Genomic DNA, 18,905 nt, shown 5'->3' on the forward strand with positions numbered 1-18,905 from the left:
TCCAGCCTGGGCGACGCAGTGAGACTCTGTCTCAAAAAAAAAAAAGAAAAAGAAAAAGAAAGACTGCTCTGGCAGCAAGGTGGTACATGGCCTGTGACAGAAAGAAACCAGAAACAGAAAGGGTGGTAAGGAAACCATGGAAATGGGATAAGCTTAAATAAGGTCAGAACTAGAGAGATAGATTGGTAAGAGAAAACAGGCAGGATCTTGTGGCAAGATATGATCAGAGTCTATATCCTTGGAGTCAAAAGCCTTCAGGGGCCAGGTGGGAAATACACATTGGCAATCTAGGCTAGGAGGAAAACACAGGCCTGCAGAGGCCTGCAGCAGCCAAGCTCTACCCCAGTCATTCAGATCCAAATTCTACACTTCCTGCCAACAAAAGCCTCAGCCTGACACACCAGACTCCAGTCTGCAAGAGCACCATAAACTATGGGAGAAAAAGGAGATGAAGAGCAGAAAGAAGAGATGACTGAGTGAGTTTTGACAGAGTAAGTCAGAGACACCTGGAGCACGTCCTGGCAGCAGGGGGACCTGAGCTCAGGCTCATGAGAAATGCTGGAGCAAGAAACAGGTTTGAGAATTGTCACCATCTGGCAAGAGTTAAAGCCATCAGTAAGAAAGAAGTCAGCACCAGAGCATGGCACCAGGATTCCAGGGAGAACAGGGAAGCCAGTAGATGGTGAGAAGAGTGGGACACTCACTTGTGAAATGAGCTTAGGGGAGCTGCACACTCACTTGTGACATGAGCTTAGGGGAGCTGCACACTCACTTGTGACATGAGCTTGAGGGAGCTGCATAATCACTTGTGACATGAGCTTAGGGGGAGCTGCACACTCACTTGTAAAATAAGCTTAGGGGAGCTGTACACTCACTTGCGACATGAGTTTAGGGAGCTTCACACTCACTTGTGACATGAGCTTAGGGGGAGGTGCACACTCACTTGTGAAATGAACTTAGGGGAACTTCACACTCATGAAATGACCTTAGGGGAGCTGAACACTGTGTGACATGAGCTTGAGGGAGCTACATACTCACTTGTGACATGAGCTTAGGGGGAGCTGCACACTCACTTGTGAGATGAGCTTAGGGGGAGGGGCACACTCACTTGTGACATAAGCTTAGGGGAGTGGCATGCTCACTTGTGACACGAGCTTAGGGGGAGCTGCACACCCACTTGTGAGATGAGCTTAGAGGAGCTGCACACACTTGTGAGAATAGCTGAAGGGGAGCAGCACACTCCCTTGTGAAATGAGCTTGCGGGAGCTGCACACTCATTTGTGAGATGAGCTTAGGGGAGCAGCACACTCACTTGTGAGATGAGCTGAGGAGGAGCTGCACACTTGTGAGATGAGCTTGGGGGAGTGGCACACTTGTAAGATGAGCTTAGGGGAGCAGCACGCTCACTTGTGAGATAAGCTGAGGGGGAGCTGCACACTCGCTTGTGAGATGAACTTAGGGAAGCTGCACACTCACTTGTGACATGAGCTTAAGTGGAGGGGCACACTCATGAGCTTGGGGGGAAGTGCGCACTCGTGAGATAAGCTTCGGGGAAGGGGCACACTTCTGAGATGAGCTTAGGGAAAGAAGCAACACTCACTTGTGAGATGAGCTTAGGGGAGTGGCACACTCATGAGATGAGCTTGGGCGAGTGGCACACTTGTGAGATGAGCTTAGGGGAGCAGCACACTCACTTGTGAGATGAGCTTAGGCGAGCAGCACACTCACTTGTGAGATGAGCTTGGGGGAGGGGCACACACTAGTGAGATGAGCTTGGGGGAGGCGCACACTCGTGAGATGAGCTTAGGGGACCTGCACACTCACTTGTGAGATGAGCTTGGGGGAGGCGCACACTCGTGAGATGAGCTTAGGGGAGCTGCACACTCACTTGTGAGATGAGCTTGGGGGAGGCGCACACTCGTGAGATGAGCTTAGGGGAGCTGCACACTCACTTGTGAGATGAGCTTAGGGGAGCTGCACACTCACTTGTGAGATGAGCTTGGGGGAGGTGCACACTCGTGAGATGAGCTTGGGGGAGCTGCACACTCACTTGTGAGATGAGCTTGGGGGAGGCGCACACTCATGAGATGAGCTTAGGGGAGGCACACACTTGTGAGATGAGCTTGGGGGAGGCGCACACTCGTGAGATGAGCTTAGGGGAGCTGCACACTAGTGAGATGAGCTTGGGGGAGGGGCACACTAGTGAGATGAGCTTGGGGGAGCAGCACACTCACTTGTGAGATGAGCTTGGGGGAGGGGCACACTCACTAGTGAGATGAGCTTGGGGGAGGCGCACACTCGTGAGATGAGCTTAGGGGAGCGGCACACTCACTTGTGAGATGAGCTTGGGGGAGGCGCACACTCGTGAGATGAGCTTAGGGGAGGCCCACACTCACTTGTGAGATGAGCTTGGGGGAGGCGCACACTCGTGAGATGAGCTTAGGGGAGCTGCACACTCACTTGTGAGATGAGCTTGGGGGAGGCGCACACTCGTGACATGAGCTTAGGGGAGGCCCACACTCACTTGTGAGATGAGCTTGGGGGAGGCGCACACTCGTGAGATGAGCTTAGGGGAGCTGCACACTCACTAGTGAGGAGCTTGGGGGAGGCGCACACTCACTAGTGAGATGAGCTTGGGGGAGCAGCACACTCACTTGTGAGATGAGCTTGGGGGAGGGGCACACTCACTAGTGAGATGAGCTTGGGGGAGGCGCACACTCGAGATGAGCTTAGGGAGAGCAGCATACTCACTTGTGAGATGAGCTTGGGGGAGGCGCACACTCACTTGTGAGATGAGCTTGGGGGAGGTGCACACTCGCGAGATGAGCTTAGGGGAGCAGCACACACTTGTGAGATGAGCTTGGGGGAGCAGCACACTCACTTGTGAGAAGATGATCTTAGGGGAGCAACACACTCACTTGTGAGATGAGCTTCTTCTGAGCTTCCTGCATGACTACATTTGCCAAGGCCATGTCATCTTCTTCCATAAGGAGGTCCTTGTCTGGTTTAGATCTCATTGCCAAAAGCTTGATCTCCTTTGAGCTGAGGACCTCAAACGTGTCTGAGAGTAACTCACTGGCATCCAGGTCCAGGGGTAGGATGCCATCAGCAAAGCACGCTGAGAGAAAGAGAGAGAGAAAAACGTGAGCTTCTGAGAAATGCTCTGGCCCAGAGAGGAGGTGTAATTCCCACAACTGGGGGGCCATCTGAGGCTGTCAGGGGGTCTGCAAGGGTGTTTTGTCTGGGGCACAGCTGATGCCAGAGAAGGACAAGATGACAGGGGTCTTCCTGCAGTGCCAGGGTCTCCCTTACTAGAGGCCTGCTGGGCCATTATCAACACAGCATTTCATTTGCAAACACACACATTTTCTCCCACACACACTGGGCTTACCCAAAATACTAAGGCAGATTTTGGAAGTCATGTTGAATCGCTGTTCATCTGTGAAGTGCTCTAGAAGAAATTTGTAGATTTTCATTCGTCTCTCTTTGTTTGACTTTCCCTTCAATGAAAACAGCCGCTTCTCTCTGTGGCAGAATGGGACAAGTTCACTGCATCACATGGGCACGGGTGTAAGGGATTTAACACTGCACTTTGACTGCATCCTAAAAGCTGCATGCCAAAGACTCAAGTGCACTACAGAGATCCCAGTGCTCATCACAGGCGCTGCCCTTAGGAAGCGATTCTCACGACTGTATTTTCTTACGCCATCCTGCCAAGCCACAGTAAAGACCTGGGGCAGGGTCTGTGTCCAACCACTACATGCAAAGAGCCTAACCTCCCCTGATTCCCCCAGCTCTTACCCAGATACAAGGAGACCAGACTTAGCTGCTTCACTGACCTCTCTGACTGGGGGAACTTGTTATACTTCTCATGCTTCTCATAGTTATTAAAGTGAAAAATACATTCAATGAAGTGTTGGAAGAACATGACAGGGTTCCTCTTCAGTAACAGGTGAGCCAGGCAAAACTCCCCGAAGCTGCAAAGGTGAGAGAAACAAAGAGGGAGACCCATTTGCTATGTACCAACAGTCTCTGAATACACCAAGAACTCTGCTGAGCAGAAGAGAGCTGTACATAAGCGTAGAGATTCAAAATCTATCCCAATAAACAGTTCCCTCGGATCCAAAGAAGACAGAAATTCAGCTATTTGGTCTGTCCTTGCTCCACAGCTTCCTTTCTAATCCAAGGTAAGTATATTTTTTCCACTAGGTTTCCTTTCAAAATTGACACAAGGTGTTGTCATCCAGCTGCAGTTCAAGTGGGGAAAGTAATCGACCAACTGAACCCCAAAGCTGCTTCTGCAATCAGAGGCCAGTGGTCTTATAAGACTGATGCAATGACAACAGTCACCAGAAAAGGGATATCTGGCCTTCACCTCCCAACTTCAAGTTTGTCGCCCACAATTATGAACAAAAACCAATTTTAGTAACTGGAACTTTTTTCAAGAATAAGGATTAATGACGAGAGCTTCACAGTTTGGATCAGGAGGACAAGTTCCCTCTGCAAAGCAACTGACTCAATGCGCTTTGGAATCACCAGCAAGCCCTGGGCACTCTCCTTCCACCCATGCCCTCAACACATCTGTGCAATGCTGCACATGGGACACAGATGCCACCAGGACCCTACCAAAATGAAGATTTTCAATGCCAGATGTAAACAGGCAAACTGTTTGACTACAGGCCACCACAGAGTTTCTGTTCATCACGATAGTAGGTGACAGAGTGCCAAAGCACTGATTTTTGCTCAGGGGTCAAACTAACATGGTGCAGGACTCACTGATACATTCACACTGTCAAGACCAGTGTTTTAATTTAATTTCAGAGCTCAAATGCAATTTCCACCCACACAGGAGCACCAGTCAGCTCTCCTTGGGAGAGGAGCAGTGTCAAAGACTGTCCAAACAGCAGACACTGGCTCTGGAGGGAGTTGGGACTGTGTAGGAGACTGACTTCTCCTTTCCCCAGTGGTGCTCCTTATGCCAAAATTCAAATCAGTTTGTGTTCACAGCACACATATCAATTAAAAATCAGAGAAGGTAGATGAGAAATCATGATGGAAGTAAGCCCAGATAAAAATTCCACTGTAGATAATTACACCTTGACTATTCACCTAGGAAATACGGGAGCAGCTTGACCTAGAAATATGAAAACAAAATAAATAAAACTCTATTCAATAACGAGAATTCCTTGAGACAAAATTCACTTAAGGACAACCAGAAGCACCTGTCTGATCTAAGAGTAGTCAGTTACTTTGTACAAATTATGTTGTTTAATGACCCATGTTTGAAAGGCAAAGGTCACAGCATCAGATGAAGTTATTTCTAAACAAGGGTTACTTTGGTAAACCATCTGTGACAAGAATGAAAAAAACCACTAAACAAACAAGGATTTATCTTCTGTGGTATTTTATTATAGTTAATCTACTATGGCATGGCAGTTTCCACATTATGTGAACTTCCTCCTCAGAAATGAAGTCACATATACAAAAATGTAAAGCCAGATAGAATCAGCAAATCTTCCACAAGAAGAGGGTTCCCTCTGAGTTTGGACTTGATGTCAATGCCAATCGACTCAGTTTAGGTCAAGAATACACATGGGTGGAGGTGACCAACAGGCAAGATACTGCGGAGTTTAAGCCCTAGTGAAAAACTCGCTGAACCATCTATACAAATAAATTCCATAGCAACATAAAACCATGCCAGGATTCACACGCTCAGGGCTGAAAATGTAGTCACAGAGCTTTCTAGCAAGAGAAACTGGAAGCCACAGCCAATGTGTGATATCCACAACTCATCTTGGCTGCTGTATTCACTGGGACTTTATTAAGAGGGCAAGTTTCAGCCTTGATTAGATTAAGATGCACAAATCCTGCAAGCTTCCTAATTGGAGAAGAGGGACTATTTTGTTTCTTGTTTGTCTGCTGAAAAGTTAGGAGAAATTAACATTCCAAGTAATGCTTCCTAGAACATTCCTTTAGAGTGACAAGAGGCAGCACTCTCTAGGTATGTGGATTAGGAAACCTCCAGGATTCTCAAGAAATCTTAGTAAGCTGGGAGCTCAGTCAGCATCCTCTCCCCAGCCCTCAGGACAACCACTAGGAACACACATACCCACACCACCAACTCAGGGATGCAGTCTACGGATTTCACACAGCACGAGCTGCACGAATTATATGGAACACAAAGGGAAGACCAGCTAAATCTGAGTGATTACCTTATTACAGCCTTGTAAAAAGAAGTTATTACTCTCTTACTAAGAATCGAAATCCAGGATATTCAAACAGCCCAAAAGGCCACAAGGTAAGAGCCATGTGTCCACTTCTGTTTTCAGCTTTAGTAAGAAACATAAAAATCTGACTTCAGATTTCTTCATGAGCTGAATGCCATTCTGAAACAGGGTGTCTGCTCAATAAAGGCAGACTCATGAGTTCATGCTGAACTCATGTTCCTGACCTGGCCTACAACACATCTATCTCAGGTTAGGACCGGGGCTCAGACCCATTTATACCAGAATTCTACCTGAGGCTTGAAGCAGTATTTCCTACACCCTAGTTCTCCCTGGCCACCACCCCAAATCCAAGCGCCTGTGATGGTCTGTCTAGACCCTGGTCATCCCTGCATTGCTGCTTCCTTCCTCCATGTACTCTGCACTCCAGGTTCCATGGTGAATCAGGCCCTACCCTCCACAGCCAACTCTCAGGGCACTCCCTATGCTTCCCCTTCATAAATGTGGGCCGGCTGTCCTCCAGACACACCAGTTCTCTCTCAGCCCTCCCAAGGGGAGGCTGCTTCATCCCTCAGTCAGAGGATGAGGAGCACATTTCCCGGACCCCCAGTGCCTTCCTGCCTTCACCCACCGAATGTTCACGGCATGTCTGCTTGGTTTCATGTTCCTTTTCTAGGGATGCGGAATAACAGAACCAAACTCATGCCCCTCAGGAAACCTACACATAGCGTGTGGACCAGATAGTGTGTTGCCAAAAGTGCTCTGACACTGGAAGACAGCTGGAAGTGGGTCCAGTGAAGTGCGGAGAGTGTGGGCTGGCTGCTGTTAAGACGCCTCCACCTCCACCTCCACCTCCCCGTGGTGCTCCCACCATCTGCCTCTTGCGCTCTCTGCTACCTGGTTCCCAGTTTTGCTCTCCATTCCAAATCCCCGCAGGACTCCCCATGCAGATGAGCTACTGAATGCCCTAACTTTCTGCTTTCCTGACTTCATTGCTTCCAGTGACCATCCCATCTGGACCCACTGTCACCAGTGCAGCCACGTCGTGGACCCTGTTGCCACACTAGAGATCAACTGATGACTACCCTGCTGATCCTTCCAGTGGTCCGGCTCCTGACTCCCTCACCCCATTCCAATTATTCCACGGCTTCACTAAGCCCTCCAGATAGTCGCGTGCTTGCTTCCTTTTCTCCCAAACCAGGCCATCCTTGTTGTTGCCCCCTTTTCTATCTCAATGGTCCATTATTTGAGGCGCTGTCCTGCCTTGAGTTTCTGGCCCTGCCTCTCTGCACTCCTGTGGCAGTGCCCGCAGTGCCCAGTTAAACTACAATAATCTGCTTAGTACTTGGCTGTTGCCCTGTGATTACAAGGCCACCACCTATCGGGCAGACAGGAAGACAGATCATAGAATTCTGTAGCCTCCAAATTTGGGGTTTATACCAGCGATTAAAAATGTCATACAGGCCGGGGTGGTGGCTCACGCCCAATCCCAGCACTTTGGGAGGCTGAGGTGAGAAGATTGCTTGAGCTCAGGAGCAGCATCGTGAGAACCTAATGCTACAAAAAATAAAACATTAGCTAACCATTTGGGAGGATGAGGTGGGAGGGTCACATGAACTTGATTGAGCCCTGATTGCTCCATTGCACTCCAGCCTGGGCAACAGAGCAAGACCCTGTCTCAAAAAAAAAAAAAAAAAAAAGTCACACAGAGCGGGCAGGCAGTGCAAGGACCTGCAGGGGAGGGCAGAGCCTCATTCTACAGAATGTGGGTGATGGGGAGGCGGGGCTGCAGGAATGAGTGGGGTCCAGCTCTAGCCCCTGTGGCCAGCCTCAGAAGTGACCATCGTCCAGATGCAGCCTGTGGCCAACAGCTCTCCGTGGAGGAGCTGTGACTACTGAGGCCCCCAACCTCATAGCTGTTCAGTAGGGGGCTGCTGAGGAGGTGCTCAAAGCCCCAGATCCCAGGGAGGTGGGGGATGGTGGGGCCAGCACAGGTGTGGTCCAGGATGTCCTCTTTGAGATACCACAGATGGATGAAGGCTTGCAGAGCATGTGCTGCTGAGTGGGGCTGATGGGGAGCAGACCTGGTTCCGTGTGCAAGAGGTAGAAAGCCTTCCCCCAGAGCTGTCCGTGCTACCTGCCCCTGGCCCACCCGGACAGAAACTCCTCATCATCCGCAGCACCCCAGCTACTGAGCTGCTGGAGGATAGCAGCACTGGGGCGGCCCCACCATGCTGCAGCCCCTGGCCCCACTACCACCTGGCCTAGCCTCTGCCTGCACAGGGCTCCTCATTTGACCTGGATGGAGGGCAGACCCTGATGCAGGGGCTGCCCTCCATTCAGATTGTCTAGACTCTATCTGAAGTCCAGCTGGTGCACACATCTTGAAGAGAGCCACTGGTACCTTTTCCCACCCCACACAGAGACCCCAACTCACTGTCTGCTTTGTGTGGGCTAGGGTGGAGGGGGACTACAGGCTGGGCTCACTAGTAAAGACCCAGAACCTCAAATTAGCCAGGTGCGGTGGCGCACGTCTGTAATCCCAGCTACTCGGGAGGCTGAGGCAGGAGAATCACTTGAACCAGGGAGACAGAGGTTGCAGTGAGCCGAGATCATGCCATTGCACTCCAGCCTGGGTGACAGAACAAGACTCCATCTCAAAAAAAAAAAAAGAAAACAAACAAACAAAACAAAAACAAAACCCAGAACCTCTAAGAAAAAAAAAGTCATAAAAAATTCAATAGGTTCTGTCACCATAGTCTCTTCCTAAGATCTGCATTAGCAGAAACACACGAAAAAACGTATTGCCTGATGCGGTGACTCAAGCCTGTAATTCCCACACTTTGGAAGGCCGAGGTGGGTAGATTGCTTGAGCCCAGGAGTTTGAGACCAGCCTGGCAAAAACGTGTCTCTACAAAAAAGTACAAAAACTAGCCGAGTATGGTGGCATGCACCTGTAGTCCGAGTTATCTGGGAGGCCGAGGTGGGAGGATCACTTGAGCCCAGGAGGTCGAGGCTGCAGGGAGCCATGACTGTACCACTGTACTTCAGCCTGAGCAACAGAATGAGACCCTGTCTCAAAAAAAAAAAAAAAAAAAAGCAAACAAAAAAAAACAGTATCTAACATAGCAGATAGGCGTAGCCTTTGGCCTAAAAATCAAAAGTCAGGCACAGAAAGATATATATATATACACACACCACACATTCTCACTCATATGTAAGAGTTAAAAAAAGGTAGGGTCACAGAAGCAGAGAGAAGAATTGTGGTTATTAGGGGCTGGGAAGGGTATGGAAAGGCTGGTTAACAAATATAAAATTACAGGAGGAGTATAGTAAAATGCTCAACAGCACTGTAGGTTGAATATAATAACAATAATTTACTGTCTATTTTCAAAAAGCTAGGGAGAGGATTTTGAAAGTTCCTGACACAAAGAAATGATAAATGTTTGAGGTGATGGTTCTGCTATTTATCCCGATTTGATCATTGCATGCTCTATACATGTATTAAAACATCACTCTCTGTCCCATAAATATGTATAATTATTACACATCAAATAAAAAGAAAAGGAAAATTTCCAGAGAACAGACTAACTTAAATTACAGTTAGCAAATGTAGTCATCAGCTTTTCAAAGCTGAAAATCATGGTCTACATTTGAACCATGGTTTCAACAAACCCAGGATGCGGACATAAAAGGGATAGATTAAGGGGGACGTGTCAAAATGCTAGAAGAGGCCCCGGTAATCTTACTACACAGTAAAGCATCTCTATGCTCTTCATTTGATTGATGATCTGAACACCCATATGTACAAATCCCACATACAGTTTACTCATTGATCATTGCTCTTTTTCACATACACGTATAGGGGCTAACAACAGCGGGGAAAAATGAGGAAATGCAGGTTAAGTAACCGATTTTACCTCCCAGGTGCATCATCTGAAAGCATTCCCAGCCTGTCTGATTACACCTTCTCCTGGGCCACGTACTGCGTAGAAAGCCCTGAGAGTCGGTATAGTGGACACGTTGTGAAGGTAAAAGGGTGTGTGAAGCTATCTAAAAAAAGGTGACAGCCTTAGCTTTTTGCCTCTGGCTCTAGAAAGCAGTAAGTAGAATGTTAGTTTTACTGGTTTGTTATGTGAAATGTTCCCCCTCCTTGGAAAATTACACCTAAAGAAAACTGAGCAGAAACTTCCACGGAACTCAGGGTAAATTATTGGTGGCTATATTTAGATCCAGAGGGACCCACTGTTAGCAGCCATTTATAGTTAATGAGCTCTGTAAAGACCTCTTCCCCACTGTGGGGCTTTTGCTATGGCATTCAGCATTCTACTTTCCAACTGCAGACTTGCTTGAAAAAGAATTACTGTTACAACAAACTCTAGGGTAGCAAATTCTATCAGATCATTTCTCAACCCCTTGAAAAAAATCTTTAAAAAAAAAGATGCAAGGATAGAAATTAATAATTGCCAAAGTCACTCCCCCACGCCATAGAAGTCTGAAGAAATGCCCATTTCCAAGGAGTCTTGTCATCTGTACATTTGATTCCACATTGTGCAATTTCATCTTAATTCCTAGTTTCCTCCTTAAAATTTCTGCAATTAAAGTCTCAGCTCTTTATCAAAATTAACTTTTTTTTTTTTTTTTGCCTAGAAATTAACAGTGAGTTTCTAGTGGCTGCTACTCTATACAGTGTAATACAGCAAGCATATAATGTTCTTCAAGCTCCTTCAGGAACAGCAAACACTGTCAGCAAGTGCAGTCAATGCTGAGATTATTCAATGATGAATCTAACCATTTTCTTTTAAACTTGTGTGCAAAACAAAGGTTTTTTATATTGCTTAGCATCTTAAAAATCTGCTAATTTTCCTGGCACCTACCGAAAGCTCACTAAATCCTACTTAACTCTAAACCAATCTGAAAAAAAAAGAAATCCAGCATACATCAGAAATGAGGTAAACTGTTGAGTCGTCTGACGTGAGGAAAAGATTTACCTGGCAATGTCTGGGTGTGAATCGATCAGAGTGCTGACAAATCGGAAGAACAGGGAGCCCTTCCATTTCACAAATTCCTCCTGTGCAGAGAGAAGCCGGCATGTTTCAGAGTGCGTCATCATGGGCAAGCCTCACTGTTCGCAGCCACACCCCACCCACCACGCGGTCTGTCCCCGGCACACTGGCTGAGTGCACAGGCACATGCTTCCAAACCGTCGGAATGTAGTGCCGAGGAGTGTATGTGCAGAACAACATCACCCTTCTACCACAGGAGAAAAATGACTCAAAGCACATGGCATTAGAGGGATGGTGCCACCCTCTATTTATAATACGGTTCGTAATACATGAAAAGATGAGCATACAGAACATACCAGGACAGACATACAACCTAAGTGAAAGGTGTTCTCCCCATTATAGGCCAAACATGGGCTCTCAGTGTGTATAAAAATATCTAAAGCTCTGCAGAGCTCTATAGTTCACTAGGTTCTTCCGCACACGGAAACGTCCCACTGGAGTTGCAGAGCCCAGCGCGAACACCATGATCCCCATTTGACGAAGGGACAAGTTAGCTCTCAGAAATGTGGACTTGTCCAAGTTAAAAAAGAATAACAGAATTCAAACTAGAACTACTTGTCTACTGAACGTGCTTTTCTCTACATGGTACTTATTTTCAAAATGAAACTTCTCACTGCTTGACAGGATGTCTGAACAAAGTCCCAAAATGAACGTTCACAAGTAACGCCGTTTAGAAGGTTGTGCTGAACATCAGAAGAGTAAAACTCCAGACCAGAGATGAGACAACTATTTTTGGATTCTACTACAAAGCAAGCACATTTCCTATGCTACTCAAATATTCCCTTAAACCAGAAGCAATGGTGAAGGGGAAAGGACAGGTTGAACCCCCCTACGCACCTGCAAGAGATTGGTAAGCAAGATGAGTGTCTGCTTCCGGATGAATGGGTCGGAATCCTTCAGACACATGGAGATGTTGGGAATATACTTGTCCACCATGATGGTGTAGCGAATGCAGAGATCGCACATCACAATGATGACGTTGTTGCGGACAGCCACGTCCTCACACACCTCGAGCTCTCGCACCAGGGCTGGGATGCTCTTCTTTGCCAGATCCTCGTGCTGTAAGCACAGCTTACCTGGCACAGAAGACAGGAAGATGTCTCAACTGTATTCTAAATCCTAATTCCATTCCTAAATTTTCTCCAGATACATCTTGCTAATGGCTTCTATTTCATCAAAGTTAAAACATCATGCCCACAATCACAAACAACAAAAAACTAAAGGCAGACAGACCCATCTTGAATATTCGAATAAAAATACCTAAGGAGAAATAAACTCCCTAGGAGTTATATACTATGGGATGTTCCTTTACACTAATAAAATCATCTTCCTTTTAAAGTCAACATTTGAATTTCGCAGTTATCCACTTACCTGGAAAATGATCAGCAAAGCCTGAGAGATGAAACATTTTACTCCTGATTATACATATCCTCTACAGATGCTAAATACCCATGCTGAATTTGAAATCTGAGCTGGGTAAATAGGAAAGAATGCATGTCCCCTTTCTTTCTTTCTTTCTTTCTTTCTTTCTTGTTCATAGTTGAAAAGGCTGCTGAGTTTTGTTTGTATGTTTCTTTTGTGCCTGGGAAATGTTTTGCAATTCTTAGGTATTTGAAAAATAACTAATATTACAAAAAAATTAATAACTTAGGTAGCATGAAATATACACTCACACTAAAGGAAAAAACAAAAAAAACAAAAAAACAAAATACTATTTCCAGCACAGAGGTCAATGTTTTCAAGATTAAAAATAATTTGAGTTCATGGAGAAATATGTAAATAGTCATCTAGCCAATTCTGGAAAGTACTAAATAAACCATTTCCTTTTATGGAAAATTTATTTCTTCATTTCCAAAACTCAGTGCAGTGCCCGGCACAGAACAGACTTTGTGGGGCTGCATTATGAATATTAAAAAATTACAGGAATATTAAAGTCAAGTGAAGGTATTGAAAAAAAATTACAGAAACAGGTATAATTGTAATAAATTAACATAACCCTACTGAAAAACAAAAGCTCCCTCTAGACCCTCTAGAGAGTACCTGAGTCTTGAGGAGTTATCAGCCTGAGGGCTCTCATGACCAGCACGCAGTTATGCAGAGCTCAGCACTCAGATCTGAGCCACCTCTAGGAACCACATGGCTGAGAGCAGACACAGACAGGCTCCGCAGCCCCTGACACAGTCCCATGGCTGGGCTTACTTAAGACAACAGCTACACACAGAACGATGTCAAGCCCCATTCTCCCACGTTTTTCTTACCTAAGGTAATGATGGCATGTGCTCTAATCACAGAGGGCATGACAGAACCTCTGACCTGGGGGGGTGGCTGAGACGCTGGGGCCTCACTGCTGCCTTGAGATGATGGTACTGCAAGGAAGGGAGAGAAAGTTACCGACAGAACCTTGAAACGGCATGCGTGCTACAGAGTATGATTTCAAATGCCTTACAGTGGTCAGCATCAGCAGACGAAGCCAGGACGGACTGAATCAGAAGGAAGATGCGCTTCTCCACCCTGGCTGGACACAGTTGGGCTATATCCCCTAAGGTAAAAATGTACTTCACCTACAAAGATAATTGGTTTTACAGTAAAAATAAGGCAAAAGAAAAGTGAACTCTAGCTAGATTAAGGACATGTCAATGGAGTATTTCCTTTATCCCCCAAATTTAAAACAAGGTTACAAGTTTTCGTTTCATAAAAATACATGGCTATTGTAAAAACTTAGTCACTATGTAATGAAACTCATCCAAACTTAGGGCAAGCATATAATTTTATCATCTAAATCTAGACACATCTGCAAGTAAAAGGGGGTGCTATTAATAATTATTTTGTGAAAATAGGTGTACGCTAGGGTTATCTTGGGTAAACTGGGATACATCTACCTATAACCCTACCACCCAGAGACATCATTATTGTTTTTGTGTAAAACTTTTTCAAAGTATTTCTATAGTCACGTGGCTTTATGTTTACTTTTCTTATACACTTACCAAGTATAGTATTTTGAAGTCTGCAATGATTACTTTGAATATTAGGCATCGTTTCATGTCAATATGTATGACACATATGTTTAATGACTACATAAGTATATGCCATTTCAAAACTAGGACTGTCGTCATAACTTACTGCACTATTCCAGTATCAATGAACACTGATGCTGTTTCCCTTTGCTAATGTTTCGATTAGCTCTGGTGAACACCTGTGTATCCTTAGATACTGCTCTCTTTCCTCAGAAGTAAAATCCAAGGTAAAGAGTATATAAAGCTATTTCACATTTTGAAACACATTTTCAAGTTGCCCTCCAGATTATTTTTCTATGTAGACCCCATCCAAAACCTACTCACAGCTGCCACGCTGTGTTTCTTCATAACATTCAGTTTAACAACTAAGTAATATTGTTCTTTTTTTATTTACACCCCAAATGAAGGGATGATGCTGAATAGTAAAATGTCAAATAAAAGCTTATTCTAGGGTAAGAAAGCCAATAACAAAGTATATGAGTTTAAAAGAATCTTGAAATACTGTATCTCTTCATTAAAAAAATAAGTTCTATTTAAAGAAGCAAGAATGAAACTATGTATATAGGGCAAAACCTCTCCATATATATTTTGACTGAAGAGTAGATTTTGATGACATGGTTAACAGTTGAAAAAAACCTGGGGGAGGAGGGGTGGGGACAAGACTCACTGACCATAGTAAGCATCTTTCTTAATGTGGGCAGAAATGAGAAGAGCAAGACCCTCTAGAAGCCCTGGGCCAAGCCTGTGCTACACTCCCTGGTGCTCTTACCTAAAGCACCCAGGTTCCCATAGTGAGGCTCTGTATTCCTGATCACGTGCACAGTAGTGCCTCAGGCTCAACGGTCTTCTCTTTGAACAAATCTAAGCTTGGCCGGTGATCACTGGGCGTTAGGAGAGCTAGGCCAACAAGCAGAAACTGAACACAGAAAAGACGTGCTCCACTAATTTAAACATATGAGAAAAATGGCCCGTTTTGGTTAAATAATGACCTGTGCTGAATGGCATCAAAAAGCAGCTCATTATTTCCTTTACTGGACAGAGTCAGATGTTGGAACCAGAATTACTGCCATACATCTTATCCCCAGTCAGCCACTGAAATCAGCCCACTGTCCCGTCCTGGCTCACGGGAATTTCTTGCACCGTTTACAGTTTCTAAAGCAGGGGTGCCACGGAAAACAATCTTGGGGCTCCAAGGTCATCTGTGTTCTGAATTGTCAAATCTCTCATTTTATTTCAGTCATTACTTGGCAATTGCTCAGCACTGTTCCCCAGTTCTACTGTCTGATGTTCAAACAGCTCAGAAGACACGTTAAATTTTTAAAAAAGCAAACACGCAAACCCAAAACACTATACTCACATTATTATTTCTTACCTTATATTTCTAAGCTTGACTATACCAACCTTACAACACATACTGTGTTTTCCCTACTGAAATCAGGCTTCTCATAAGGCTGAACTAGATGAAGCGTATACCATTGAGTTTCCCCACCGATAACAAGTATATAAGAAAAAAATGAATAGGTTATCAATTTAAAAATATCTTCTAAAAAGAGAAAGTAAGCTCTAGGCTAAGACAGCTCTTTTGTTAAAAGCATTTAAAGCGTACATTACAAAGTCATCTTTAATAGAACCTCACAGATAAAATGGAAGCGAAAAGAATGGTTAGGAAAAGCAGTCGCTTACCAACAGGTCTTCGTCCATATTCCCTGTTCCATTCTCCTTGAGAACGATGTTGGAGAGGCGGTGCTCGCAGGTGGAGAGTACATCCCCACACACCTGCGTCAGCAATTCCTACGGCAAGTCAAAAGTCATCTCTGAAGGGCCCCGCACATCTCCCAGACTACCCATGAAACACCATGTTCTCAGAAGAAACTATGATCTTCAAATGGATAGGCTGTAGGGGTGCTTCCTAGCTTTCCTCTTTCCCACAATTTGTCCAAAACCACAATGACATGCATTTAAGCAATCTAGCCATGAGTACTGGCTAAGTGGAATTTATAAAGAACGGTGTATATATCATCTTTCTTTTTACATTTGCCCTATAAGAGCAAAAGGCCAAATATTTACAATGACCCCATGTAGTAATTTGTAAGAGATCTATAATAGTAGTGCTCCTCCAAAAATACAGAAATAAGCTGTAGTTTTGCTGCCATATACAGATGATGAATTAACTACTGTGATAAACATTTTTTAAAGACATAAAATAGAGTTGCTACTCTTCTGAAATTTATGCATTAGGGACAAGTGTTCCGTGTCTCTCACTGATTACAATAACTTCAAGGGGTGACTTCTAGTGCACATTGGACTGTTCCTCTATGCCAAGGAAGAGAGAGAGCTCCCAACCACATTCTAGAATTCTTGGACCTCATTTTCTGTAGGAAACCATTCCAAAACACCTAGGTTGAGCTAAGGGCCTCCACCCCCTTGCTTCCATGTTACCCGATGCCGACTTTTATTTTAGGAATGATGACATTATGTTGAAATTATCTGCTGATGTGCATGCACCTCCCCCACTCCTCTGTAGTGCCTTAGGAAGGGACCTGTGTTAACCATCACCCAGTGCCTGGCAAGCCACCACTATGAGCAATGTTTTTTGTCTGACTTGCCCTAATGTATCTGGAAACTATTGCTTCTAAAAGAACTATTGCATTTAAAATTTTAATAGATTGCACAACCTGGACCACAACGTTGGCCCAAAGAGTTTCTGCAATTCTTATGCTTGATCCCAATGAGGCCAGAACCTGGGTACTAGGACTAGTAAGTTTCGGTATCACAGAATCTGGGAAAGCTGACAAGGCCACCCAATCCTGGCATTCTCTCCACATGGCAGCCTGTTCCAAGTCCTTGTCCAGCTTCTCCTGAATACCTCCAATAACAGGGGACATACTCTGGGGCAAGCCCACCATTTTGGGCAGACCTCAGTAAGTTTTCTCTGCAGTTCACCAAAATCTATAATTTCCATTCATTGGTCCAGATAGGTTGTCTGGGAATACCAAATAAATACAATTCTTTTATCTGAAAGTCCTTCATAAATTTGAATTTAGCTAGGCAGCCTACCGTCCCCAACCCTTCCCTTCTCCATGCTAAAGACTCCAGGCCCTTCTGCAGTTCCTTACATAACTTGCTTTGTGATGCCCTTATTTAACTGCTCTCCTCTAGTTATATTCAATTTCATCAACACTTCTCTGTAAATTTGTCACTGATACTGAACTATCAGCCAGCACACAGGATCACTGCTCTTGTTCTAGACACTATTTCTACTGATACAAGATCTCATCAATTTTTTAATGACAGTCACAAAACAGATAACAAAAATGCCCAAAGACCACAGTCCTTTCATATATACTGCTGCTGAGCTATATCTTTGGGTAATCTGTTGCTCTCAGTAAAATAAATGATATTCACTTACAGAGAAAAGAAAAGGAGAAGCGTGTTTAGGGGAAACAAGCGGGTCACATGGATTGAAAATATCCTAACATTCCAGACAATCTCAGGGCCTTGCTCCTCTGTCAACCACCAAGTGAGGTTGTGTCGGCAGATTAAAACCGTGGCGGTCTTTGCTAATGCAGTAGTAAGCCCCACCCGCTTCCAGCTCTCAGTGTCTAACCTGAAGACAGTTCTTGCCTTCCTCATAGGCTCTCATGACAATGTAACCACCGTCCTAATGGCCCTGGGCCAGCAGCAAGCGGCAGATGACTTCCTAGGCCCTGACTGCGCGCTGTACACATGATTCTTTTTCCAACCAGTGCTGGTGAAAAGAAAATTAGGAAAAAGTCAGAGGCCTTAGTTCTAGTCCCAGCTCTGCCGGTAGTAAGTTGTGTACCACTGAGCCTGGAAGGCTTGCGGTTTCATAGTCTGTAACGTTAATTCCTCCCTGATCACTCTTTCCTCAGTCTTACCACGCCTGTAATCCCAGCACTTTGGGAGGCTGAAGCAGGCGATCACTTGAGATCAGGAGTTTGAGACCAGCCTGGCCAACATGGTGAAACCCTGTCTCTACTAAAAATACAAAAATTAGCTGGGCCTGATAGCATGTGCCTGTAATCCCAGCTACTCGGGAGGCTGAGGCACGAGAATTGCTTGAACCTGGGAGGCGGAGGTTACAGTGAGCTGAGATTGCGCCACTGTACTCTAGCCTGGGTGACAGAGTGAGACTCCATCTCAAAAATAAAAATAAAAGTTTGTCATATAATTTCTTGGGTCTTGAGATAAAGGGTTAGAAAAATCAAATAATGCAAGTATCCCTTTCATCAATAAAACAGCTTAAAGATAGATACCAGAAAAACACCAGGCACCATTTCATAAGAAATAGGTCAACAGTCTTAAGTCCCAAGCAAAAAAGTTACAATCATTGTTTTAGTTGATCTGTTAGAAGTAGAAAATGTAACATCTTAAGGAAGGGCTTTCTCTAATGAACTTGGTCAAGAAAAGGAAACACAGGAAGGTAGTTGGGGAGATCAGCTGAAGCCATCATTTTCTTTTATTCTGGAAAACTTAAATATATCCCAGCAATTATTTAATTTTTGTTTTCTATAGCCATTATTAATAACCCCAGCTCTACATTTTTTCATTATGATTGGTACTAAGAGTATATCTCATGA

At 45.0% G+C, this 18,905-nt stretch overlaps 1 protein-coding gene across 3 annotated transcripts in view; it reads right to left on the minus strand.

The window, feature by feature from the left end:
- The window catches only part of NCAPD3 (non-SMC condensin II complex subunit D3), a 71,432-nt gene that overhangs the window by 11,335 nt on the left and 41,192 nt on the right, over positions 1–18,905 (minus strand). For all 3 annotated transcript variants that reach the window (XM_034934089.3, XM_008973261.4, XM_055095124.2), the window contains 8 exons: positions 15,988–16,095; positions 13,737–13,851; positions 13,549–13,656; positions 12,128–12,366; positions 11,216–11,295; positions 3,840–3,977; positions 3,392–3,525; positions 2,919–3,118 (listed from right to left, as the gene is read on the minus strand). In XM_034934089.3, coding sequence (XP_034789980.3) covers positions 2,919–3,118; positions 3,392–3,525; positions 3,840–3,977; positions 11,216–11,295; positions 12,128–12,366; positions 13,549–13,656; positions 13,737–13,851; positions 15,988–16,095 — 1,122 coding nt within the window. The remainder of the gene's footprint in view (positions 1–2,918; positions 3,119–3,391; positions 3,526–3,839; positions 3,978–11,215; positions 11,296–12,127; positions 12,367–13,548; positions 13,657–13,736; positions 13,852–15,987; positions 16,096–18,905) is intronic.

This window comes from Pan paniscus, chromosome 9, assembly GCF_029289425.2.
Source record: "Pan paniscus chromosome 9, NHGRI_mPanPan1-v2.0_pri, whole genome shotgun sequence".
NCBI lineage: Eukaryota > Metazoa > Chordata > Mammalia > Primates > Hominidae > Pan > Pan paniscus.